We start from the raw sequence: 27,571 nt of genomic DNA on the forward strand, positions 1-27,571 counted from the left end.
GCCCCGACTCGAGCCTGCCAGAACTAAACCTTACCGTGTTCTGCCTTTGAGGGCTTTCTCGCAACAAGCTGCCAGAACGATGAAAACCAAATTCTCGAGTTAGGGAAACGAAGGACTTCGATCTGTCGGTGAGTGGTATTGAAGACGCATGTTGAAAAACGGTAAACAAAACTGTGCATTTTTTTTTTTTTTATGACTGCAGACGGAGGGAGGCGAGAGGTGGTGGTGGTGGTGGGGGGTGGGGGGGGAGGGGGCGAGAGGGGAAAAAAACAAACAAAAAAAACACAAGTGTGGTATTTCTTTTTCTCCTTAAGCACATAAATCGTGTGTGAAAGGAAGCCACAGTGAGAAAATGGCTTCTCGCAAGTCGAAGACTGGCACCAAGATAAATGTTGCGAAAGCAGCAGAGGAACCCGGTCCAGCGGATGATTATGTCACACCTGGGAGCTACGAGCTGGAGAAAATTCTCAACCGCGGGACTGTGGCTTACACTCACGTCAACGAGGTCTGGCCTAACGTCTACGTCGGGGACGAGTAAGTACGAAACACAAATCGCTGAAACCGAGTAAGAGAACGGAGGAGGGTTCTAATGACGTCCGCTCCGGCTCGTCGCAGGCAGACCGCGAAGGACAAGCACAACCTGAAGAGGCTGGGGATTACGCACGTCCTGAACGCAGCGGAGGGGACGTGGAACAACGTGGACACCGGAGCCGGTTACTACGGCGACACGGACATCGTCTACTCCGGCGTGGTGGCCGAGGACGTCCCCGCCTTCGACCTGAGCCAGCACTTCTTCTCCGCCGCACGGTTCATCCAGGAGACGCTGAGCGTCCCTCAGAGTAAGACCATTTCCGCAGCAGACCCTTTTTGGTTTCGTTGGCTACAAGCCGCCGGCCGCGTTAAAACCGATACCCCCCCCCCCCCCCCCCCCCCCCCGCTTTCATTTCTCCTCCAGACAAACTGCTGGTGCACTGCGTGATGGGGAGGAGCCGCTCCGCCACGCTCGTCCTCGCCTACCTGATGATCTGCCAGGACATGACGGTGGTCGACGCCATCGAGCGCGTGAAAACCCGCCGGCGGATCATCCCCAACTGGGGCTTCCTGAAACAGCTGAGGGAGCTGGACCGGCGCCTGCTGGAGAAAAGGAAAGACTCCACGGAGGAGAGGTGACTGTCGGCGAGTCTCGGGTCGGCGGAGACGCGTCGCCGGGTTGAGGACGAGTCCCGAGTCCCGGGCATTTCGGGGCAAACCTCAAGTGTAAAATCATTTGAAACAAGTCGGCTCTCGGGTCGGTTGAGGGGGGGGGGGAGCTGGTCGAGCGCCGGGCGCGTTGAAAGTCGAGACGAGTCCAATTTCGAGTCCAAAAGTAATTCGAGACGAGTCCGAGTCAAGTCTGGAGTCCGTCGGGGCAAATCTGAAGCCGAGTTTAAAGTCATTTAAAAACGAGGCCGAGTCGTAAGCAATTTGAGTCCAAGTCCAAGTCGCGTGTCAAGTCGAGCTCTCATCGCAGGAAGTCTGACAGGCAAGTCACTGTGGACGGGTCAAGTCTCAAATACCGCGAGACAAATCCAAGCTAAACGTCTCGTCATTGAAGTCCAGGTCTGCGAACCCCGATCGTTTTTGCAGCATTCAATAACTTGCATAATAAAATATTCACTGCGTGTGCCCATGAAAAAAACCCATTTGTTGTTGTTGTTTGTTGTTGTTGTTTTTTTTGCCGTGGGGAATTCTACCAGGTAAAACCTCGACGACGTCCGGCTGCGAAGTTTTCACGCCGAGCCCAAGTTTTTCCTTCAGTTGAAATCTCGCGTGAAAACGAAGTCTCGGAAGAGTCGAGTTGAAATCGAGTTTCCTTTTTTAAAAACTCGCGCCTTTTTATTTTAAATTTAAAAAATTTTTTTTTTACTCTAAACTACTTTTCCGCCCGAGCGAACGGCCGCCCCGGATTAACGAGAAGCCCTTTTTTTTTTTTTTTTTTTTTTTTTCCCGGGATCGCACCGCCGCGTCCCGCGCCGCGCTTCAAGGCTCGGCGGTGCGTTCGAATTGAAAGGAGAACAAATCAAGTACATGGTCAATCATAATTTATTCTTATGCTAAAATGTACAGCATTTTAAGTGACTGACAAAAGGAGAAAAGTCATAAATACAAGAATGTCATTCTGTCCGATTTGTGTGCACATAGCCAGGTATCCCCTCCCCTCCCCTCCTCTCCCCCCCCCTCCCCCCTCCCCCCCACCATCCCGTTCTCACCAGCAACTCTGTACAGGTACAAAGGCTACAAAAAGAGCAATATAAACAAAAACACAAGTACAAGTTGCGTTTTACATGCAATCCATTAGCTTAGTTTGGTCTATTCACAGGCTCTATTCTTCTACACTTCGGTAAAATATAAATCCCAACATTTTATAAAGATAGAAAACAAATCTACAGATGGAATGAAAACGTAGCTTTTTTTTTTTTTTTTTCTTTCTTTTTTTTTTTTAAAAGGCATTATGTAAAATATTGACTTTGGACTAAATTTATATCTTCTTTATTGTTATTCGTCGTTATAATCATTTAGTTCTTTTTTTTTTTTTTAAATTCTGCCACACTTCTGGACATTTGGAAATGTTTCAGAATTTTCAGGGTACAAACACTGAGATATGCTTCGTTATTTTTTGACAGAAATCAGTCTGCTTTATTAAACAGAAAGCTGCCTCAAGGAGATCTGTTACAAAAGACTTCAGAATTATACATACATAGCAATAAAACCTCTCAAAACCAAAAAAAAAAAAAAACAACAGAAAAACAGGACTAAGTTTACATTTTTTTTTTTACATTATTAGAATTAACAAAATATAGTTTTTATCTTTCTCCCTGCGGAGGGAAACCTAATAAAAGGCCAGATATTTTTGAAAATGGCTTGCTATTTAAGCACAACACTTGTACAGTACTACTCAATGCACTGTCACTAACAAGAGACTGAAGCATGCTAGTTGTCACTTTACAAAATAAGTACAATAATTTAAATATACAAAGGCATGAGTATAGTACAAACTAATTGTCAGCACTGTTAGACAGGTACACTGAACAGGTTCAAACAGCCACTATTCTCCACTTGTAGCAGGCACATTTAATGGCTTCGTTTGAGTAGCTGCTACACGACTGCAAGACCGCTGATGAAATCTCTACCTCGGAACTCTGAACCCGCCCGGCCTAAAAGACACATCAGAGACACTGACACTAATTAAATAGATTTTCATCGTAATGATGTAAGGCTTCCCCCGTCTGGAGGAACAAAAATACTTTTTTTTTTTTTTTTTTAATTTTTTTTTTTTTTTAACATTAGCTTCAAAGTTTACTCACTGATGAACATTTTTGCATTCTTTCCAAGTGCTGCTGCTGGTTTTTAAGTAATAAAACGATAACAAAAGGAATCCCCACCCCCCCCCAAAAAAAAAAAAAAAAAAAAAAAAAAAAATAAGAAAACAAGGCCAGATCAGTGCATCTTCAAACAGCAAAATGCACGTGAGAAGAACCAGCTCGGTCCTGCGGAGAGTTACCGCCTGATGAAAGGCCCTTTCAGGGACTGCTTGGACATGCCTGTGTTCATGTAACCATGGTGACCAGCTGGAGTGTACACCATGTTGCCATGTGGTGGAGCCTGCATGGGCTGCTGGGGGTATGGCTGTGTTCCCATCATGCCCATCTGCATAGAGTACTGGGGTGACTGGTTCATATAGGCATGGTTGCCATGGTAGCTGCTGTTCATCATGGGCTGGCTCATGCTGTAGCCGTTCATGGCGTTGAGGGAGGGCATGTTCATGGAGTTGACATTGTAGGCCGGCGCCGGCATGATGTTCATGCTCATGTTCATGCGCGGCATGGCGGCCAGCGTCCTGGACGGCGCCTGCATGGCGACCGTCTGCGGCGGCCGGGCGTACATCTGCTGCTGGTGGTGGGACAGCGGGGCCGACTTGGAGCGCGCGGAGATGTGATTCTTGGGGGCCATCTGGGGCTGGATCCGCTGCGACGGAGGGATGCCCATGTTGCGCTGCAGCATCATGGCCGGCGGCGAGCCGAGGTTCGGGGGCGGGGTCATGGCGGCCTGCACCTGCGGGTTGGGGACTCGGTGCGGCGTCTGGGACAGGGACACCAGGCCCGAGTGCTGCGACGACAGCGAGGCGGTGTTCGCGTACGACGTGATGGGGTGCGAGGCCGAGTGGTTGAAAGGCAGCGAGTGCGGGTGGTCGATGAACGTGTTGGTGAACTGCTGCAGTTTGGCCAGGCTGAGGCCGGGCGACTGGGGGTAGTGGCCGCCGCCGTACTCCCCCTGGTGGTTGATCCTCTCGTAGAGGGCGAAGTTGGAGTTGCCCGATTCGGGGATGTCTGCCAGCTGCATCGTGGTGGTGAAATTGGTGGGTATGGCGCACTGGGCCATGGGCTGCTGCTGGCTGTGCTGACTGTGTTGATTGTGGAGGCTATGCTGAGAGTGCTGATTGTGCTGGCTGAGCTGATTGTGCTGCAGGTGGTGATTGTGGTGGAGACTATGCTGGTTGTGGGGATTGTGTTGACTGTGCTGCGTCAGCTGATTGTGAGGACCGTGTTGATTGTGTTGGCCGTGTTGATTGTGCGGGCCGTGCCTGCTGTGGGTGGCGGCGTGTTGACCGTGTTGGCTGTGCTGGCTCCGCTGGCTGTGTTGACTGTGCTGGTTGTGCTGGCCGTTGCTGCTGGGGGGCCTCTCCACCACCACGCAGCCCTGCGGCGACTTGACGTTGCAGTGCGGCGGCGAGCTCAGGCTGTTCTGCTGGATCATCCCGCAGCCGCCCGGGTTGACGGCGGCCATTTGCTGGCTCACGGCGCAGCTGCTCTGGGGCAGGCCGCTGGTGGGGATGCTGCCGTAGGAGCAGCTGTTCTGGGAGGGGCCCGCCCCGCAGATGCTGCCCCCCATGGTGGAGTCGTAGCTGCTGGGGTTCTCGTAGTTCTCCGTGGTGCTCTCGATGCTGCCCAGGTCGCTGAAGCCGCTGTCCACCACCTGCTGCGAGTGGTCCGACACCGACGGCACGTCCATCATGGGGCTCGTCTCCATGTTGTGGAGCGAGGGCACCGAGATGGCGCTGTGGTCGGGGCTGATCTGAGTGTAGCCGCTCTCCAGGATGGAGACGGCCGGGCTGTTCACGGAGCGCACCGATTGGCTGGGGTGGGACTGCGCGGAGGAAAGGGGGCTGCTGTGGTCCGACTGGGGGCAGTCGTCCAGCGACGCGAGCCGGGGGCTCTGGGCCACGTGGGCGTAAGTCTGCAGGTTCCTGCAGGGCTCCTGGCTCTCCGCGCAGTCCTGGAACACGTTCTCTCGCTCGGTCTCCCGCGTCAGAGACTGAACGGCTTGGGCCGTCTCCGAGTCGATCTCCGCGCAGACCGGGGGGTCCTCCCTCAGCGCGGCGCCGAGCGCCGCCGCCTCGGCGGGCGGAGGAGGAGGCTGGTGGCCCGCGCGGGGACTGGGCGCGCTCTCCTCCTCCTCCTCCTCCTCCTCCTCCTCCTCCGACTCGGAGTCGACGGGGTTATCCGAGTCCGCGGCCGCTATCGAAGCGACCGCCGCCGCTTCGGGCGACGGCGGCGATGCCGTCGTTTCCGTCGCTGCGTCCTGGGCGCTTTCTGCCGCGGTCGCCGGCTCCTCGTCGCGACACGACACCGTCGAAACCTGCTGACTCATCTCAGAGTCATTGTCTTCTTTTGGATCTAAAAAATCTGGGGTGCATTTGGGCAATGAGTCTTTTGAACTCTGATCCAACTCGTCCGCGCCGCTCTCCGGTGCCGCCATCTTGCTGTGGCTGTCATCTTCATCATCTGCATCCTGATCTTCTATTTGAGCTCTCTGCTCTTCCTCTTCCTCCTCTTCCTCCTCCCCCTCCTCCTCCTCCTCCTCATTGTCATTCTCCAGTGACGCGGCGCCCTCCGCGCTGCGCTCCGTGTCTTTGGCCGGGGAGTCCCGCTCGCGGTCGCTCCCCAGCGGGTCGTCTTCGGGCGGTTCCGGGGAGTCGACCGTGTCCGCGGGCTGAGGGGACGCGGCGGCGGGGGATGCGGCGGGTGAACACGCCGGAGAGGCCGCCGGCGATCCTTCGGGGGAGCTCGACTTCTGGGAGCCGTGGTCGGCGGGACTCGGGGGCTCTGGCGGGAGCCTCTCCAGCGTTGTGTCCGGACTCGCCGGTCCCCTGCCCGCTTTGCTGCCCTCATCTGCACTGACGATGTCCTGGTCCGGCTCCGCCTTCGCCTCCTCGGCCTCAATGTGGTGCTGCTCTGGCTCCATCGGAGTTTCGGGGGGCGTGTAGAGGTTCAGCTTGAAGCCCATCTTGCGCTCGTTCTTTAGCCTCCATTTGGGAGGGCCGCGTTTCACTCCTTTGGGCCAGCCTTTCTTCCGTTTCACTGGGCGGAGATTGCCGGGTCTCTTGGAGATAACGCTGGCTCCTGCAGATCAACGATAGAATAAACAAAAAAGCTTTCACTGTATCGCCATTAAGGTAGAGCAACCTGCTGTAAAACACGCTTTGGAGAAATAACGTCTCAAATATGAAGTGGAAATAGAAATGGAAAGAAATACCTTCTTTCCAGTGTTCAAGCTTGTCTTTCTGAGCATTTTTCTCCAGCCTCGGGCGACCTCTCCGGCGTTTCATTGGTGTGGTTGGTGTCTTATCCTTGTGTGCCTCCTCCTCCTCCTCCTCCTCCTCCTCTTCCTCCTGCATCTCGCCCACTCGGCAGGTGCGTTCCAGCAGTGGCATGGGACGCTCATCCTCCGAGTTTTCGAACGGCTCGTTCAGCACCTCTGTCGTCTCAGAGATGGTTTCTGTTGTCACGCTGCTGTTTATTCGCTTTCTTTTACGCCCTCTCTTCTTGAGAACGATGGTCCTCTGAAAGACAAATTAAAAAGAAGAACCAATGTAAACAAAATAAAACCTTCGCAGAGCCGAGTGGCGTTGTTTAAAAACTAGGGCACTGGGTGGATGACCTCCATGAAAAATCATTCAGGCTTCTGTGCTAAATGCGAAATGTTTAAAACCCACACTGCAAGACTAAATGTTTGAGCAATGCAGCCCGGTGTGGAAAACCACAAATTAGAAAGGCAGAGTAAGCAGAAACCGCAGTCTATATTTTACATTCTCCAGTTGTTTCCCACCGACTGCTCACGACTGAACCGCTCTCCTCTCCGAAATCCTCCACGAGAAGAATGTGAAATCAATACTGTAACTAATGCACTAAATAAACTCCAACGGCCACTGTCATTCCTTTCTGGTTTTCCGTGCTGTTTTGGTTGAGAAGGTCTCCTTGACATCATGCAGCCGCCTGTAATCTCATCTCCAGCACAAGGGGGCAGTGCCATATAGACGGAACAGATGTGAGAAGCACGGAGGAGGGCGGTAAATTAACCATGACCATTGACAATAGTACAAGGTTTAGCCTGCACAGTCTCGACACCAGGAGTGAAAACACAATCTATTATCTACAGCTGCAGGCACACAGGGAGGCTCCAGATGACAGGGGGAAGCCACTGAACCCTACACTGAATTCATGAATATTTATCAAACCTTTCCATCCCCAAGTACACAACATGGTCCCTAATGAAGGAAAATATCCAGCCATACATTCGGTTCCACTTTGTCCCCGAATAAAACTCCGGACTACCGAAGAGATCGTCGGCGCTGGGGACACGGGGAGCGGGAGAAGGGCGATTCACGTCAGCGTGCACGAAAAGTCACCTTTCTCTTGGCTGCAAGCATCGCGTGGGCTTTTGTCAGGATGGGCGGCGAGCCGTCGGAGTCCTCGTCTTCGTCTTCGTCGTCGTCGTCGGCCTCGTCGTCGCTCGCTTCCTCCAGCTGCTGGATGCGTCTGGTCCAGGAAGTTGCCGGCCGGCGTTCGTAGGTCCTGTAGGGAACCTTGCAGTGGACCTTGGTGAGCGGTTGCCTGCTCCCGTGAGTCATCAAGAAGCCCTCTCTCTCCTCCTTCTCCCAACAACTGGCCTGCTCCTTCAGCCGCTCAGCCTGGTGATTAAACAGACAAGACGCGTTAGCTCCGGGAGAGCAGGGGAGGCCAACGGCAAAACAAGAGGTTGGAATATAACATCGTGACAAAGGAGTCACCGCAGGTTTCTCGCGGTGGTGAGAGCGGCGTCCCGATCGCATGTCTGTCCCGTCGTGACGGGAAAGTTATCCGTTAAGCAGCCGCGGGAAGATTGCATTTCATGGAATATTCAGCACTATTAATTATGTAGTGAACTGATTTAGGGCAATTTTGCACCACATTAGATGCCTGCTGACAGCGGGAAGGCCTTTCCCCGTTAACGGCCTCTATTTGAACTCCCCAGCTCATCAAACAAACATTCGCCAACAGCATTGCGGGCGAGTGTAAACAAATAACCAGTGTCTCCTGAACAAAGAAACATACATCCATCTCTGCCTCTCTCTCCTCCTCAGACAGCACGGCGTTCAGAGTTGTGGACGGTGTCCAGCGCAGGGCGTCCGGGTCCACCTCGTTCTGACGTGGGTGAGCCCTCAGCTGCTCCGTGTGCCTCTGAATCAGTCGTTCCCTTCTGATCAATACAATCCTGGGGTCACAGTGAGAAAAAGCGCACGAGTTCACAACAAAGGGAAGCACAAGCCGGGGGTAGATGGAGGGTGATGTGCGGTTAAATAGGAGCACAAAAGACGGGCTCTTTGGGACAGCAGGTGCTCCGTGTCCTTGGGGGTGCTTAACCTGACTTACTTCTGTCAATATTCAGCGGCATTAATGGATATGCTGTTAAAAATACCCGCTGGCCTGGATAAGTCAGACGGCATACAGAAGCGGCAGCGCAGGCTGAAGGAGACTGTGGCTCGGAAACTGACCTGCCATCCTGTCTGTCAATCATGCCGAGCTGCTGGAGAGTAGCGGCGATGTCGTGTGGACACATCCCAGTGGCCCTGCTTATTCCTTTAACACTGATGTGTTTATCTGGGTGCTTATAAAGGTGCTCCAGTATGACACTTTTCCAATATGCCAGGTAGGATAAGCGACCCAGATCTGACAGCGGCTTCTCCGGGGAGCCAGCTTGTCCTTCTTGCCTGGTGAGAAGGTAACCTGAAAAGACACGATTCAAACAAAAACAAAATGCTTTAGTCAAGCTAGAGGCTGCTGCTGCTATTTCGGATTGCAATTCAATCTCAACACCCCCCCCCCCCTCCAACCCCCTCCCTTATGGATTACATTTTCATGTAAGGATGTGACACCGAATCCTGGTTGGGATTCACCTTCAAATAGTAGGAAAAAGGGGAGAAAAAGGCAATCAGTTCTCCACTCCTTCAACCTCTGTCAGAAGCTATCATACATGCTGGCAAGGGCAACAAAGGCGGTTAAAAGAAGGGAGTAAAGAGGAAACAAAGCGACAGAGCGAGACAGAGAAGCAGCTGGATGTCATTGCTCACAGGAGGCTGCACTTAGGAGAGATAACGAACAAGAGGAAAAAAAGCTAATACTAATATGTATCTGTGTAATTAGTTTCATAGCAGCCCTGTCAAGGGTCATCCATTATGAGCGGCATGAAATTAATTAATGCCTTTTAATGTGCACCCACTACCGAGAACCAAACAAGCAAATCTAATCACCAAACAGTGAACACATAATATTCCAGTAATCATGACAATATTCATTACTAAAGCTAAGAAAAGGAGCCTGTGATAACAAACACTTAGCGATGAATATTCAAATAAATTAACTGGGAAAAAGTCATTTTTCATTCTGTGCCATTTTACAAGTATATTATCATCAATAAAGCAAAACAAAAGAGCTACCCCGAGACCCCCGAATTATGATTTCACACAGACACACACCAAGGCTCTGCTCTCAGGGCTACCTGCAGACAAAGTGTCCCACTAATACAATCCAATATAACAGAAAATCTTAATCTAAACAACTTCCAGCTTCCAAAGCTACATTTTCCAATAAAGCCTTCAAAGAGCTCAGAACTCAGCTGTGTTCAATCTCCCTTAATCCCCGTCTTTGTTATCAGCACACTCTCAATATCACAGATCCTCTCGCATCTCTGTGTCTCAATGGTTCCCAAAGTGAACAGGAAATCAAATGCTCCATTACTGCCTGGCCTCCCTGCACTCACTTCTTTTCCTTATCCTCCTCACACACACAAAGTAGGCACAGAGACAACTCTTGAAAATAATAAAACGACTATAATGACAAAAAAAAACCGCCTGCCTAAACACAGAAATCCACTCAAGGCAGCAACTGTTTTCATAAGTGGACCGCGAGGCTTTAAATATTGCATGTGTTGCATTTACGAGACTAAAACATAAAAGCAGCATCTCCGCCTCATCACAAGTCAAGGAGAGAATTGGGGGCATTTTTCTATGAAAAAAAACCAAAAAAAAAACAACTCTTCAGGCAATTCTTTGGTGAAAACACTACTGGCCATCAAATAATGTATGCAGCCAGCCTGTTATGTTTCTCAACCCTAATCTTCTGTGATTGCCTAAGCACTGTTTGTGAATGCTCTTGATTAGGCCCCTTCAAAGCCTTAACAAAATAACAGCACCTTGCCACGAGCTACAAATTCCCCCTTTAATCTGAAATTGTTTGTAAAGACCAATGAAAGAAAAAAAAAAAAAAAAAAAAATGAGTGTGGTGGTCTAAAAAAGCATTATGGAACTTACTGAAATCAATAAGGAAGCTTCCAAATCCTTGCCTTTGGTACTGAGGCATGATCATTATGCAGGAGACATTGTACTTCTGCTGGCAAAGCTTTTCCTGAGGGAAGGAGAAACAGATCAAGTATGTCAGAGCTCTGCTGAAGCTGGCAATTTACTGCACCTGCCATTGTCCTTGTCTAAAGCTGTGCACGTGCACGTGCGCACACCACACACACACACACGCACACACACACACACACACACACACACACAGAGGGTGATAACTTCCACTGAAAAGTATCACAGAGAGTTAGGGCTGCAATGAATGCTGACTTTAATTAGCAGTTATCCTGTCAATGGTTTGTTTTTCTGGCAATTAAATGTATTATTTAGTTTACCAAAGATGATCAATTTATAATCATGCAAAACGGAGAAAAAGCAGCCAATTCTTGAAAACCTGGAAACCGACAAATGTTCGGCATTTTTACTTGACTAATGAGGTTATTCAACTCGTAACTGAAGCACTACTGTGAATAAGTCGACTCCGCGTTACATAAGTGTACAAATTACAGTGAGGTCTCTCTGTACCAGTATCACCATTCAAAAGTGATGTGCGGTATTCCATCGTTTCCCATAAAATCACTCTGTAATTCTTACCTTGGAGAAATAGCCCACAAGATGACAGCCTTTCTCATCATTCTTTGTAAGTATGTAGAAAAGGAAAGGCTCCACATCATAATACAAGGTCTTGTGATCCAGGAAAAGCTTGGCTAACAGGCAGAGGTTTTGGCAGAATAGTTTGCTGACATTTCCATCAACCTAAACACGGAATAAAAAGAGCAAGAGGACACTGTTCAAACAGTTCCCATTTTTTCCCTTCCTCCTCCTCCTCCTCCTCCTTCTCCTCCTCCTCCTCCCAGAAGCCATTCAGTGGGATCTCATGCAGCATACAGTTATTGCTTTATTGCTGTAAAGGGAAGCTGACCTCAAATACGGAAAGGTTGTCCTTTCTGTAGATTTCATTGGCTGGCGGGTGGAACCAGCCACACTTCTTTGTGTGTCTCTGCAGAATGTTTTTGCTCCTCATGTACTTCAGACAGAACTCGCACAGATAAATCTTTTGTAATCTGGTGAAGACAAAAGGGGAGAGCTGTGGTTTTTGTACTTGCGCATGAGAGGACATTGAAATAAATAAAACTCAACAGAGAAACTGGAAATATCTGTAAATAAAAAATAAAAAAAATCAACATTACCTTGAATATTCAGGTGGGTAAGGTGACGAGTACCAGGTTTGAATCTCATACTTCCCAAATTCAATGACAGCGGGGCATCGAATGGAGTCTGTGTTCATCAGAGTTCCAGTTCTCTGTGAAAAGATTCAACAAAGGCAAACTGATAAATATAGTGACCCAGATAATGCAATGTTACAGTGTCTCTCATCACAAGTCCATGTAATTGTATCGTGACAAATTCATATCAAAATTAAGGGTTTCTCTGTCAATATTCTCTTTATTTGAAACTGTATTGGTAAAATTGGACTTAATCGTTTTCACCAAGATATCAGGAATATTATTTTGTTAGTATTCAACAATTACAGATACAATGAGTCTCAGCCACAAGTGTGCTGTTAAAACCTGGCAAAGAAAACAAATGTTAATTTGTGCTGATTAAAACGATTAAGACTAATATGCAGCTATGCAGTACAGTTGTAAATTAAGTACCTCTATGTTTGAAAATAGACCGAAACTCCTGAGTCAAGCTTTCGTATCTTAGAAACACAAATAAAAGAAATCCTTTGTGGGAAAATTCACCATGTGATTGAGGCTAACGGAACAAAACTAAAAAAAAGTCTGGAGAGGAGAAAGGGAGAGGACTGAACCTACATCAATGTTTTGTTAAGCTGCTCAGTTATTAAAAAAAAACAAAAAACAAAAACATTCAAATGTCCATTTAAATGGAAAAATGACAGCAAACTCGAATATTCCGATGATAACAGATGTTTGGAATATTATTTGAGAATGCCAGTTCAGACCAAAGATTCCCGACGAGGCGATTTGAAACTTGCAACACCAAAGCAACGAGACGAGATGATGCAACACCTCCATATCAACAATCGTCTGTACTTCTGTTTTGACTGCCGGCTTATCACCCCTTTTTTAATAGCTGGATATAATCTGTAGCGTTTTAAATCATGAATGAGGTTAGTGACAGTGAGTTTCTTGCAGCAGCTGCAGTTAAGTAGTGATGAAACCGCAAAAACATTAAAAAAAAAAGAAAAAAGGGAGGGTCGAGAGGTCAGAGCCACCCCGTGGGTGCTTCAGTGGAATACCCAGGGGGGCTTCTGCAAGTTTATGGTGTGAACTTGAGCCAGAGGATCTCTCCCTATTTTGTTAATCAGTTGAATTGTTTAGAGGATTTGGTGTCTCCTCTAATAAACATGAACTATTTGCGCTGCGCGTTTTTAAAACTGCCCACTTGCAACTTGACAAGCTGAGTCGCAGTGACGTCGTCAGCCGGTTTGAGTCGAGCCGAGAAGGGCCAGTTCACACTGCTGCAACTGTTCTCTGCACCGTTCTCTGGTCTGAACTGGAAATAAGCAAACAAACTCATGGTCTGATGCTAAAAAAAAAAAAATGATAGAATGATCAAATTAAATATTGAGAAGCTGCACTAATTGAATACAACAAAAAAAAAGCTCTCAAGAAACAAAGCAAATGCAGACGTTAAAAAAAAAAAAAAGGAGGGAAAAAAAAGGGGGGGGGTTGTCATTTTGATGTTCAACTTTTGTCTCACCTGAGTAGCAAGTTGCTGGACACGCGTGAATGTCTCTATGTCCTCTTCTGCGACGTGGTCTCTGGACATGGCCACAAAGTCTGCGTGGGCCTCCTGCTTCACATGCAGCTCTCCATTGTGGCCTGTTACAGGCACAATAACACAACATCAACACATCAGACGGCACATCAACAGCAGCCTGTTTGAAGCAGCCGTGGCTGAATAATCTCATAAATGCATTCTATGCAAATGTGCTTATACTGTGAGTACTGCTGCTGAGCCTGTTTGAGGCTGTGTCTCTGAGGAATTTCATAATGTATCATCTTTGCATGTTTATATGAAAATCCCTAATGTAATGAAGTGAAACTAAATCACTCTAATTGCGTAACCGCTTTCATGTGCTTAGTCATCCACCAAGACAGTTTCCCATGAATTAAGAAGCAGATGCAGTGAAGTTGAGCGAGTTTCGACATGAAAAGCAACTGATGTTGGAAAGCAGGCAGTAATTTTATGAAAGACATCAACACCATGACTTAACCACCAAAACAAAAACCCATTACAAGTGGAAGTGATGTGTCATTAACATATTTATGGAAATGTGCTCCTGAAGTGACTCGTGTTTGTGCGGGATATCGTTCAGAACTTCTTGAAACATATATCTGTTTGTTTTTTTTCCCCTGCATGTTTTTTTTTTTTTTAAGCCGTGACTTCATTCCTGAAGACAGCGAAATGTGAGGGTTACTGCATTTCTGGCTATAATCATCGTGTCAGGTCTGACTCAACTTGGGTGGGTGAATCATTGGTTGTATGTGTCTAATGACCGCTGGAAGTGAGGTTGAGTGGAGACAGTGATTTCAAGAGTGAGGGTGGGATGAGGAAGAGGGCGATGTGACTACAGTCTCTACGAGGTAGTGATCACAATGTGCGCACTACGGCAGAGGCGTCGAGGACAGAGCAAGGAGCAACATGAGGGAGTTAGTGGGCCATGCACTATGACAAAAGCCAACGGGCGAGAGGATGGAAGCCACGTAAACTCCGCAGCCAAGTCAAAACGCAACGAAACTGTGTTAATAAACTGAAATAATTCAAATTAAGAAGAGGATTAGTAGGCTGTTAGGATGTTGAGGTTGTCTTCTCAAAGAAAAGATTAGCTCTAGACTGAAGAAAAAAAAAGAAAAAAAAAACATAACTGCGAGTGTCAAGCTTTAAAAAATAAATAAATAAATAAATAAAAAATCAAATAAAAAAATAAAGAAGAAGCTTAAAGGTGTGGAGACGCAGGTCTTGGCTGGAATTTCGAGCCTTGCTTACCATGATTATTCTCAGGCTTAATTCTTCCGTCTGTCAAGTCTCCCTTTCCTGGTGAGGGGGCTCCCTTGTGAGGGCTTACTTTATACCTCAGCCTGCCTAGTGTCCTGTGCTTTTTAAGGAAAGGGTTACGTTTGAAATGACTGACCATCTTAAACGGGTGTCCTCTGGGTCGGCCTGGCCCAGCAGATGTGGAGTGTAACCTATTTTTAGTAAACTCATTCATTCCAAGGTGCTGGGGCGCCGTTTTGGACGCGTGGGGCAAATCCTGCTTATGGGGCATGCGCTTAGGTGGTGCGTAGCAAGGTAGTCTCTTTTTCCGCGACTGTCCCTGAGTAGTAAAAATGTGAGAGAGTCCGTCAAAAAGTCCCTTAAGTTGGCTGCTATTGCAGAGACTACTCAGGGAAGGAACACTAGACTGGCTGGAGGAGCTCTGGGGAGAGTTAGCAGAGGTGGAGCTGCTGGACACCTGCGAAGGGGGGCTAAGTCCCGGCAGTGTGGAAGTGGAAGGAAGTGCAGAGGACGAGGGGGTTATCTTTAGAGAGGCGTCGGCAGCGAAGGCAAACGGCTCTGGTGGCTTGGACAGTTTGGGCGGACCCTCGTCTCTAGAGCTTAACGGTTTGTCGGGTGACTCTACGGCTACAGCTCGCGAGCGACGGCCCACAGGGGAAGGAGTAAAGAATTTGGAAAGCCCATCGATAAGCCCTTTGGTTTTCTTGTTAACAGTGAGTGTAGCTGGGGTGGAGGTGGGCGTGAGGAGGGGAGTGGTGGTGGGAGTGGAAGTGGTGAATTGGGTGGCGTCGACCGCACAACAAGGGTCTGCAACAGCCAATCTGTCTCTGGCGTCCTTCACAGATGCAGCATGACCAGATGAAGGTGTGGAACAGACGGTAATCTTTTGACCCCTACCAGGTGACCCCCTTCCTCCAAGTGCTACCATGGAGCCGTCACCCTTGGTTACAGACCTGCCGAGACAAGAGCAACAAACGTCTGCTGTAGAAGGCGAGATCTCGCAGTCAGAGGAGGAATTCAACCAAGAACATTTCACTCAAGTAAGCACTTATGTACACTTTTGATGCGCTATTAATTGAGAATTTGTTCTTCCTTTTTGTGCTTCTTTCCACTTGAACTCAACCAACAGTTTTAACTCCACTGCATTTATCTGACATCGATAGTTACTTGTGCAGATTAAGAGTTTGTCCGTTTGTTTCGGTGTGTTCTTAATCGCAATCATTATACTAAGTAGGAATTCACCTTTAATAAAATAAAACTGCTAATAATAATTGAGATTATTGCACACTTACATTCTTTGTTTGAGCTTATTTCTGGGCCTCCCGATTGGCTTTGCATATCGACGTTTGATCTGATCGGCTTTCTTGTGCAGGAGCTTCTTCCCGTTCTCCTTTGGCCTGCAGACTTGGCAGATCCAGGTTCCTGGAGGGTGTCCAAACACAAGAGAGTAGCGTTTGGGTTGGGTTCATCAATTCAGAGGACATACAGTACATTCATTTGAAATATTTCCTTTAATATCGAGAGCTGGCGAGAATCCCACCAGCTCACAATGACAATCAATTACTCAGCACAAAGCGAAAATCCATAAGAAAAACATTGGGTCAATTCTCTGTCCGGCGAAATAGACTTGGTGTCAGCTTGTTGAGCTAAGCTATGTGACTTGTATGAATTGCCTGCCAAATATCTTACTACAGTACGTGCACCGTCATTACAAGCCTCGCCGTAGGGTCAGTACTGTAATCCAGAGATAGCAAATCTCCCCGGGGGATGCTGGAATAATTTGATATGCATGCAAAGCTCCTAATAAGCCACCGCTGCTTCTCAGTGTGCTGAGTGACAGGCCCCGAACGGCCGTCTGTGAAGAAAAAGGGGCTTTGAATTTGACAGCGGAGGGGGAAAACAGAGAAGCCAGACAGTGTAAACACCTCACCTTTTGGCATTCTTGAAAGCGGCGGATCGCAGCATTCCATGTGAAAGCCCCGATCACACGAATCGCAGAATAGCATCTCATCCTGAAAGGGAACAGCGGGCATGTGTAAGGGATGTCCCAGTTGCATACGTGTAACAACCCCACCCGTCATTTAAAAGTCTTTTGGAAAAAAAATAAATAATAATAAGCCCAATTGTGCGCAAGAGAGCCTTTACAAATCTCGACAAATCCTCGGGGATGCTACAAAACGGGATCTACCTTCGAGCCGACAACACTGAAAACGGTGCGCGTTGAGATGTATGCATTATACTCACAGCATTTTTCCCCTGTATTCGACAGGAGCTGCAGGTTTTGCATTCAATACACTGCCACCGTAATCTCTTCACATTTGAGGTTAGTTCGGGGGAAAACTTCAGACATGATGGATGGCCTTCGGGGGCAATAAAAAAACAAACCAAAAAAAAAAAAAAAAACAACAAAAAAAAACACGTATTAGCATGACATGTTTCTACCAGCCTCGACAGCGTCACCGGGCCGGTGACGAGATGTTCCGTTTGTCCACAGGGTGAAGTTAAACATTAACATATTACATCATTAAAAACAATGGCGGGCCTGTACGTCCGCGACGCCTTCTCTCTCCCCCCCACCTCCCCCTCCCTCTCCCCCCTCCGCCACAAGTTGGGTCTAAAAACAGTATGATCAAACATCTGAGCCGCTAATTACAGATAATTTGATCCTAATGAGGCAGAAACAGTAGCAGCACTCATTCTAATGGAAGCCGATCCATGAAAGTCATGTAAAAGCTCGCTTCTCTCTCACCCGGCTCCCTCTCACGGTTGTAAAACAGCTGTTTTACAGTGAGAGCACAATTTGTGTACACTACGAGTGGTTAATGAAAACCACCTCGACGCTACTTAGTCAAATTTGAGCTATAAAAATGTCATCGGGAGAACAATTCCTTACAGCATTTAAAATAATTGTTTCAAACGTAAATGACTCTTTGGCAGAGGTAATTTCACGGGGTGGGGTGGGGTGGGGTGGGGGGGTGGGGGGCTCGCAGTTCTGTCTGGAACAATAGAACAATAAAGGAAATGCCAACAATCTGTGGCGGTTAAAAAAAAAAAAGCGTCGATCTTTGATCCGCTCCGTAAAATAACGCGACTCGAGTGAAAATGATTTGGGTTATTTCAGATCCTGAACGGTCACTCGGAGCGTCTTGACCTCCCGAGGGTTCGCGCGTGATCCGGATCCCTTCGGCCAATCAAACCGAACATCGTCCCCTTCAATAAACCCCGGAGAGGGAAGTGAAAAATATGGAGGAGGATATGTGACATCTGCTGAACCGATGTACAGAAGTGCTTCCCGCCGGGGTTTGGGGCGATTTTGATTATGTACTGTACGCTTTAAGACGGAGGAGAATATGTCGACATTTCTTTCGCCTTTGTACCATTCGTAGCCGGTCAAATTATACGCCGCCGCACGATAAAAGATTTTTACAGCTTTATCGAGTAATCTACAGATTAGGGGTGCAACTGTGTGTGCATCCGTCCCGAACCGTTCAGCAGGAGGATGCTCGACTTCCTCGGTTTAATGCGCCTTCTGATCCAAACGGCTACAGCGACAGCAATCTATTTATGTCTGTACGCTCCCGGAACAGAAATTCCAGAGCGCGAGTCCCACCCACCACGTTTCTGCAATGCAACAGTTGTTGTACGGCACGCTAGCAGAATTAGCCTTCAAAGCTGGGGAAGTGTTTTAGTGTCGTACGATGTCTCGGCTCACGCCACACGTTTTAAAATCGGCCTTTCTGCGCAGCCAGAAGCTTAAGCCCCCCCCCCCCCCCATCCGCTCACCCCCCCCACCCCCCCGCTGCTCGCATTCAACGTAAGCACAAAACACCCAGTTGGTTTTTATTTAGTGCCAATTCCAATAAAGTTTATTCAAACAAGATGGCTGTGTAGCCCTTAAATGTTTGGCGGAAAGAAAGAAACGGCAGCATCACTCGCAGCAGCGCTTGTGCAGTCCCACGGCTGAAATTACACTGCCGGCTTTAACGGTAAATTGAATTATGTATATATTGCGCTTGTTTTTTTTTTTTTTTATATTGTTATTTATTTTACCGGATGTTGTTCTTTGCTTGGTGCGGTGTAGACAGATCGGAAAATGTGGTATAAAAAAAAAAAAAAGGAAAGGAATGACGTGCAGTAAAAGTCCAACTGGCCGGGAATCGAACTGGGGAACGACTGCTGAGGTCGTTAGCGCCCACGTCGTACGTTTTAATTGAGCATCGCCCGCACTGACTTATTCATCTGTGCCGTCTTATTATTTCAAACTGAAAATAGACCAGCATTTGGGTGCCTTAACAGTGACAGTAAGTGGCCGATGAGCCACTGCTGAATGTTTACATTTTCCAAAATAATAGTTAACAAAACAAAAAACAACAACGTTATTTCATGCGGATCTTTTGTTTTCTCTGCTGCACCGAAGACCATGACCCCAAACCCGAGGTTCATATTGAACTGTGCATTTTGTGCATCGTTACACTACAGCCATAAAAGTTCAAAGGAGCAGATTTTGTCGCTGAAGATGATATTTTTACACATTTACCGGATGAGAGAAACTGAGGACAGGTTATTGCCGTCAACACCACTTTTGGTACTTTACGTGGGACGTATACAGTATATATATATATATATCTGGCATATCACAATATATACTGATATCAAAAAAAAGACTTTTCTTCTTGAACCATTTTCCCCAGCTCTTTTCTTGATATACATTGACACTGGCTGCTCGTGAGCCTTTGCTAACACACGAAGCAGTTTAGTCTTGTTTACAGTCTGTTATGGCTTGCGAGAACATCCAATAACTGAAGTGTTACCAAGGGCGACTTACCACTGCTCCCACAGTCTGCACAGGACAGCAGCTCTTCTGGCCGCTTGTCTCGATTTGACTCTTTCGTTCCAAGACAGAAACTGCATATTGGGATGGGGTCAACCCGGAGCTGGGTGGGAACACAAACAGACACAAACTGTTTAAGAAACAGAAATGGGCACATGCTGTGTATGTAGTGCCTGAAAGCCTGTTTGTTTTTTTGGACATTTCATCTCGTCTGGATTTTTTGAGCTCGCTGCAGTCATATTGCTGGTTAAAGCCATGAGATACAACCAGTCTGTGGATTTAATGAAACAGCCATGAAAATATCAACTGGAAGCAGAAGCTCAGAGAAGGAAAAAAAAAAAAAAAAAAAAAGAAGAAGAGATGAGTTGAGTTCTCACAGACTAGAAATGAATAATAAATGAATCTCATCCTCAGAGATATTCTGCATTTGAGATCCACCTCCTTTATCCATTACATCTGAATGGGTAAGTGATCTTAGTAATCATAGTTTAAGGGCTTAATCCAATTCTTAAAGCTTGCACTCCAGTCTGAAAGGATTAACCAGCATGTAATCAAATTACCTCAATAATAAAACATGCTCTCATTGTTACTGCCGTGATCCACTGTAAATGTTGCAAGTCAAAGAACAAACACTCATTTAAGGGCTTACGGTTAAGTTCAGACGAAGTAAAATATGAGCTCAAGGTTTAAGAGGATTTCCCCATTGATCACTGAGAACGAAGAGAGGCTGACTTCAGAGAGAGAGCTGGGAGAGACTTAGTGTCATTACTTCACACAGCAGCCAATCAAAACCTAAACGAATCTCGAGTTGAAATCAAAACCAGCCTAAACTCGAAAGACGGATGCAATATGGCTTTCATAAGGCTCCCTTTAAATATGAGATCATAAACAAAAGTCTCCAGAGGAGCAACAAACAAAACGGCTGCTTCCTTTTTTTCTGCTCGAGAGGACGTTTTTAACGGAAAATAGCACTCGGGAGGGTGCGACCATAAACGACGCTCCTCATCGTCAGTTTACACACTGAGGTCTCGCCGATTGACCGCTGCTTTGAAGGGCGCTCTGGGGATGCCCGTAATTAGCTCCTGATTTCTATGACGCGGATCAACACCACGACCTTAACCCCGAATTGCATTTTCCGAATCGCCACTGGTCCTGACCTCCTGCTGACCTTCAACTCGATTAAAAAAAAAAAAAAAAAAAAAAAAAGGGAGACCTCGTTTTACTTTATGTTTCATTTGTCAACAAACGCAAGCGAGGAGCATCCTTTCAACCCGTCGCGCCATCCAAATGAACCCCCCCCCCCCGGGGGGGAAGTGCAGCAAGGATGCAGTGGCAATTTGGTCATTGTTCCTGGCTGTATCAATTAGTTGTTACGGTGAGGGGGAGCAGTTTACTGCCACATCAATGAGTACTCTATTTTCCAACCTGCCAGGTCAATATTGGAAAGCACATACTGGCATTAGAAGCAGACTGCTGCTCACACAGCTGCGATTATGGACATGGAAAACACAATAATAAAAAATAAAAAACAACTACTGTACGATGAGGCTACACCTGTACGATTGAACGCTGTGGCTCAGAGGCAATCAGTGGTTTGTGCATCATCTCAAGCTGCAGAAGAAAAACAAAATACATTTTGCTCAGATATTTGGCACTCAGATCCGCAGCGCTCTCGCTGTACAGGCCGGGTTATAAATATTCTTCACGGTCCAAACGATTTGTGATGATTTCTCTCTTATCTATAACTTTTAATTAAATATCTTTTTGGATTTTTTTTTTTTTTTTGACTGTTAATCTGCCAAAAAAGAAAAAGCAATTTAGAGACAAGTCCTTGGATTCTTAGAACTTGCGATGAACATTTCTCATCATTTTCAGAGATTTCATGGCCAAATTGTACTCGGTAATTGTTAGCTGCTGCCCTATACGTAACCCGTGTTTTGCAAACTGAGTTATGTCAGTTGACGGCTTATCCAAGTTCAAATCGCATTCACTCTGCGCAGAGATAAAGGGAGACATATTAGCGTCTGTCCTTGATCACAAGCCAGCGTATGTTATCACTGCTAAAAGATGCAGGAAAAGGCATTTGACAACAAAGCCCCAGTGCTGCGATTCCTTCAGAGTTATTACTTCTTGTTCAGGTACAAAGAATGCACGCGTGTCATTGTTAATACGAGCAGACAGAAACGTAGGAATATCATTTTCATGAGAGAACTGTGGATACAAGTGACGAAACGAACGTAAAGCAGAGAACTTAAGCGCTAATGTGCAAACTATGCATAGTACCGATGAAAGGCGCAGAGCGGAGATGGGTTTTTTTTTTAATTTTGTATGTTGTTTTTTTTTTTTAAATAAAAGTCGTAATAAGACTTCACAATACGGTCTCTACTGACTGAGCTCTGAAGTCTGATCCAGAAACTGGATTAACTTCCATTAGGAATATTCTTAGGTCTGGTGATTAAAAACCAAAAGCAATTTGCAATCTGCACAGCCCCCCCCCCCCCCCCCCCCAAAAAAAAAATGCGAAAATAGAGAAACAAACACAGCTGAAGAGATGCTGATGATTTACTTGGGGATTCTAAATTAAGTACATTATAGGAAATTATGCTGCTTCAAAAGAGCAGGCTGTCCTGAGTGAGGGGGTGGGGTCCTATTAGAACACTGCTGGTAGAGAGAGAGCTCAAGTGGTTGCATAACACGGCAGAAAAAAAACAAAAAGAAGAAGAAGAAGAAGAAAAAAACAAAAAAACCTCTCATTCCTTGCCTTTGTTCCTGCCAGAGTCTCTTCAGAATCTAATAAACTCTAAACCAAGACTGCTCTTTTTTACCTCAAAGTATCTCTTATTCTCAGCGCGCACACACATACGCACAACACACGCGCACGTGCACGCTCTCGGTGTGCCTTCAACAACTGAAACGGGCAGAGCTGTCTCATCCTTTGAAGTGAATGGTAAACCTGGTCTGGGAGAGCTGATGTCATCAGGCCGGGAGCAATAGGTTGAAATGTTCCAAATGGAAAACAGCAGGCCTTCCTCAGCTACGAGAAGCAACGCAGGACACCGTGTCTCTAAGCACTTCTCGGTTTCACTTTTGGCCTGACCACAGACACAGTCGCAGTTGCGGCTTGCAGTATCAGGGGTGTCACTTCCTGATTATTCACTGTGAAACCGGCGAGGAGCAGGGCGACGTCTCTGCAGCCCGACGACGCCGCTCGCCACTTCGGCTGCACGGCCTTGCGCGTCGACGACGACGACGACGTCGTTTCGGACAGCCTCGACACGCAGTGTGCAAAAAAAACATTCGCAAACAAATGACCTAAATGACTAAGACGCCCCCCCCCCCCCCCCCCCCCCCCCGCACTTCAGGCCACAGAACGAAAACTATTTCCCCATCCGCGGGCCTCTCCCGCGCTCGACGGGTGTCTTAAAACCGCAAAGCGAGCGCAAAAACGCTGTCATTTTACAGACAATCGTCTGCGGCACGTGTTATTTCTAAGCACCAGCAAAAGAAACACAATCTCTGCAAACTATAACCCCCCCACCCCCCCCTCCCCGAGGTGCCAAAAGCAGCGGAAACAATGCAACGTGGAAGTTTGTTTATATGGTTTTATTTCCTCTCCGGGGCATCTCAGCGAGCGCAAAGGTCATAAACAGCCGCACGATGTCTGAGAATATTCCGCCTTCCTTCTTCTCGACGCAACGCAAGCTCGCGCTCTCGCGAATCGCCAATAAAACACCGCCGTCCTGTTCACTGACGCTTTGCAACTCACAAAGACAGCCAGCCACATCCTTTAAGGTCATTAAGCTAGAGTTACATAACCTGTGGGAAGCCTACAGCAGACTGCCTACCACACACTGTCAGCATGACTTTCTGATTATCCAGGCTCTCTTTATTATGGAGACAAATGGCGGCGCGGCCCCGAAGGGATACGCTCTAGATGGCGTTGTTTCTTACCTGCCGAGCCGGAGTTCAAAACGTTTAAAGACCGTAATTGTAAAAAAAAAAAAAAAAAAAAAAAAATTCCTACTTAGCAAATTCTGTTTCAGCGGTGGACCCGAGATGTTCACCTCCCCCCACCCTCCTCCTCCTCCTCCCGCCACCGTTAAAGAGCCCATACCTCCCGCCTAACAAGAGTACTCTTTTACTGCCGCGGTCACCGGGACGTGTCCCTTCGGTGAGACGCGGGGAGGGGGGGGGGGGGGGGGGGGGGAGGTCAGGACGACGCGAGAACCGGGGTAAGGTAAAAAAGGAGTGACAAGCGCGGAGGCCGAGGTGCGTGTACCTGGTCTCGCTCGTGGGGGAGGAGCGTCACCGACGACAGGACCAAGGGGGAAGCGCTCGGACACCTGGGGCTCCTTCCCTCCGCGCTGCCGTGGCCGAGCTTATACCGCGGGCCATTTTTCGACAACCTGCCGTTGTTGACCGACCGCTTAGCCGCCAGCCGCAACCTCTGCCGGAAAGCGGGGTTGTCGACGACGTTCGAAAGGTCATCCTGGTTCCTCAGGTACCTCTCGATGTTCTTCAGCGAGGAGCCGTGGGTATCATCCAGGCCCTCGACGGCCCTCTTGAGTATTTTATTCCAATCGATGTGGCGCAGGTCGCTCGAATTCCATACGGGCTCCTTCGCCGGCGCGGACGCGTTCGCCGGCGAGGTCGATCCGACTCTTCCTGGATTCCCCGGGTCCTTGTAGGAGGCGCTCCCCTTATTTGTAACCTTGAGGATAGAGCCGTCGTGAACGCTTAATTCCAACTGCTCAAGGACGTTCTTCTTGTCCAGTCCGTGAGACGTGGCCACCGCGTGGCATATTCTCTCCTCCGAGGGCCTCTGCTTTTGCCTTTTGATTTTCTGTATTGCTTCAAGAATCCACTCCGTGTACAGAGGGTTTGCAAGTTTTACCATGGTTGAACAATTAGCCTCACAAAAATGCGATCCATAAAGATTCCCCCTTTCTGCTGCTGAAAACCTGGTACATCCACATCCTTTATATATAAAAAACAAAAACAAAAAACAAAAACAAAAAGGTCAAAAAGCTATGTTCCACGACAGCATCCGCACATTTCTTCTCAATCCCGGGTATCTGACATTGAGGCTTGAGGAAAAGTTGGCACTAGTAAATTCCACAAGGGCAGAAACCAGCTGACCCGAAGCCGTGTTTACTGAAATCCCAGATCGGATCTGAAAAGGAAAAGAGAGAAGGAAAAAAATTGGTCAGATACGACAAATATTTCCTCTTATTCAGCGTATAGGCCAGTTTGTGGCATAAATGGGTATAAAAGGTTAAGTTAGAGGAATGCAGAACTTTTTAAGATGTGCTAAAACACGAGAAACAGATGGATATAAACAGATGCAGGCCCTGTCATGGCTGCTAAAGAAATCAGAGTGACTTAATCCACAGTCTGACACCATAATCCACACACCAAACCAGATGTCCATTTTCAAAAAGAGACTATTTTCTAAGAGTAGTAAGTCTACCCGCCATGACAGCTAGATAAAAAAAACTTCACCGACTTATGGAAAAGTATAAAATAAATAAAAGAAAAAAAAAAGAAAAAAAAAAGTCTCCTCCTCGACAGATACGTATTTGTCAGTTTTCCTTTACGACATTAAAAAAAACAAAAAAAAACAAAAACAAAAAAACTTACAAGTTAACATGTGTTTCAGCGGCACGTCATTTCCACAATGTCACCGTTAACATTTCGTTATCTGCACTCAAAACTGCGTAAAAAAAAAAAAACACACACGAAAAAAAAAAAAAAAAAAAAAAAAAAAAAAAAAAAAAGATCATACGTAAAGTTTAACCGTTAGTTGTCCGCGCGAGACTTTTTTTTTTTTTTTTTTTTTTTTTTTTTTTTTTTTTTTTGACAGCTCGACGTCCGCGACGACCAAACTGATCAGCGCGAGCTCAAATGACAGAATCAATGCTCACTTCCTGACAGCTGCGGTTCGGACGCCCGAGGCACGAACCGCCGACCGAAGCCGTTTAAGCGAAGCGAGAAGGAAGAAAAGAAAAAAGAAAAAAAAGAAAAAAGCCGGCAATAACAAACCCGAGAGTTGTGTTCCGCTGAGTTGAGCAGATAAATGACAGCGCTGCCAGCGTTACTGATGTCACCTAAACAGTCGCCATTTTGTTACAATGTTGTAGTTTACGTGAATCCGACATGACGCTGATTACAATCCAATGGAGTCTCATTAAAGCGCACCTCCGCTAATGTGCCCTCCCCAGCAACTTCAATATTGGCTGTAAAGACAAGATCCGATTGCTGGTTTGATAAAGCACATGTCAATCTTTATGTATGAGCTCACTCTTAGAGGCACGGCACTGGCTGTGTGATCTGTCACTTCACTCGATTGACCCGCCTCTTAAGGTGCCTTCGCTTGACGGATTGATATCGTTCACCTCCAACGCTCGTAATTTCTTTTTTTTTTTTTTTTTTTTTAACTCACCGGCTCAAACCGAGACGAAAAGGGCATTATTGCGTTATTAATTCACCACGACAGGCGTAAACCGACTGAGTGATCAGTTAAAGGAGTTAAATATTTAACCCCGTTTACGAAGCGTTTAACACCGGCCCACCTTTACTTGGATTCCTCCTTGAAACAGTTGGTTACACTTGAAAGTGATTTGGATCATTTTTTTTTTTTTTTTTTTTAATTGGCTGTTTGGTAAATCTATCATTTGTTTGCATAAATCCTGCAAAAGGCTCCGATTTAAAGTGGAACACAGTTCTTTTTCTTTCTTTTTTTTTTTAAATTTATTTATTTATTTTTTAAAATTATTATTAATTCCAGGTAGCACATTCAAGACTCCTGCAGGCAAAATGTGTCTATTGCAATTTTCGCCTCTTTTTTTTTTTTTTTTTCTCCCTCCCTCTTTATCTTCCTCCCCTCTTTTTCATTATTTCCCCGAGAGGAGCCGCAAATCTCCTGATATTTAACATTTAAACCGACGTGACGTTCATTTGCAGGGCGATAAACACGCGTTCCGTTAAAAGTAGGTTTTCTGCTCGGCGAAATTATTAACGTCCCGTGTTGCGCCGTGCAAATGATGGCATGACCTCTTTATCACCATTAACTATCAAATATCTCCGATGAGGACAAATAAGTGAGCCCCGGAGGGAAGAAGAAGGAAGGAAGGAAAAAAAAAAAAGAAAAGATGTTCAGGGGGGAATACAAGTTAACACGACTGCCGGGAGAGTAGCTCCTTCATCACCGCTTCTCCAAATATGTCTCGCTAGTTTCTTTTAGCTCCCATTTCTCAAGCTTCAGCTCCGCTCTCTCGTTTTTTTTTTTTTTTCTCCATATGATATAAGGAAATGATACGCAGCCTCCTCGGATTTGTACACCGTTTTTTGTTCCACAAAAAAAAAAAAAAAACCCGATCTAATCTGCCGCCGCCGAGGGCGAGAAGACACAACAATTTTAAGTTTCATGCAAGGATGCACATATAACTAGTAGGAGAGAGGAGAGAGGAGAAGGAGAAAAAAAAAAAAAAAAAAAAAAAAAAAAAAAAAAGAGAGAGGGGCACAGGCTACCGTAAATATTTGCTGGTAGTTTTTACCTCTTCAAGTTTTTTTTCCCCCCCTTCGGATACTCCTCTTCATTATCGGGGAAACGTCGATGGATAAATGTGAAGCGACATATCCGAGCGATTTGGATTGGATCTCTTAAAACGAAGGCTGAAAAGCTTGCGCCGAGACATGGAGAGGACCTGATAACAACTAATTGAAAGGTTAATCTACATAGCAGCCTGTGACAAAGTGGTACCCTCCCCCTTCTTCTTCTTCTTCCTCCACTGTAGACATCCCTACTTCAGTGTAGTGGAGCGGACCGTCGCCCCTTTAGTGCGCTCCTACAATGATATTGTCAATTTCACTTTCCCCCCCCCACCCACCCACCCCACACCCACCACCACCACCACCACCACCACCACCCCTCCATCAACACGTCCAGTGATGAGCCCACAGGAACATTTGTTCACTTCATGTTCTTAGATTAGCCCACACAACGT

At 46.8% G+C, this 27,571-nt stretch overlaps 2 protein-coding genes across 5 annotated transcripts; one reads left to right on the forward strand and one right to left on the reverse strand.

Moving 5' to 3' along the window:
- The first annotated feature begins 4 nt into the window (after window positions 1-4).
- Window positions 5-1,678, forward strand: LOC138201892 (dual specificity phosphatase 29-like). Its single transcript, XM_069155440.1, has 4 exons — window positions 5-128; window positions 315-534; window positions 616-839; window positions 956-1,678. Exons 2-4 carry the CDS (start codon window positions 353-355, stop codon window positions 1,168-1,170), a joined length of 621 nt encoding a protein of 206 aa, XP_069011541.1. The 5' UTR covers window positions 5-128; window positions 315-352; the 3' UTR covers window positions 1,171-1,678.
- Window positions 1,679-2,235: 557 nt separating this feature from the next.
- kat6b (K(lysine) acetyltransferase 6B) lies at window positions 2,236-27,427 on the reverse strand. Of its 4 annotated transcripts, none has more exons than XM_069155431.1 (17): window positions 27,122-27,427; window positions 23,845-24,738; window positions 19,560-19,668; window positions 16,979-17,094; window positions 16,665-16,746; window positions 16,027-16,156; window positions 14,726-15,687; window positions 13,436-13,557; window positions 11,896-12,008; window positions 11,628-11,769; window positions 11,300-11,461; window positions 10,667-10,760; window positions 8,852-9,083; window positions 8,412-8,571; window positions 7,727-8,008; window positions 6,574-6,880; window positions 2,236-6,440 (listed from the first exon to the last, which is right to left on the reverse strand). In XM_069155431.1, the coding sequence occupies exons 2-17, from the start codon at window positions 24,460-24,462 to the stop codon at window positions 3,538-3,540; spliced, it is 6,534 nt and encodes a 2,177-aa protein (XP_069011532.1). In that variant the 5' UTR covers window positions 24,463-24,738; window positions 27,122-27,427; the 3' UTR covers window positions 2,236-3,537. The 4 variants fall into 4 exon arrangements, with proteins under 4 accessions (XP_069011532.1, XP_069011536.1, XP_069011534.1 ...); XM_069155435.1 differs by having other exon boundaries at window positions 15,632-15,687; window positions 27,122-27,426; XM_069155433.1 differs by lacking the exon at window positions 27,122-27,427 and adding an exon at window positions 25,608-26,932.
- Between the last annotated feature and the right edge of the window lie 144 nt (window positions 27,428-27,571).

The sequence above is a fragment of the Embiotoca jacksoni genome, unplaced genomic scaffold (genome assembly GCF_022577435.1).
Source record: "Embiotoca jacksoni isolate LCO1_2020_lvr unplaced genomic scaffold, fEmbJac1.0.p SCAF_20, whole genome shotgun sequence".
NCBI classification, from domain to species: domain Eukaryota; kingdom Metazoa; phylum Chordata; class Actinopteri; family Embiotocidae; genus Embiotoca; species Embiotoca jacksoni.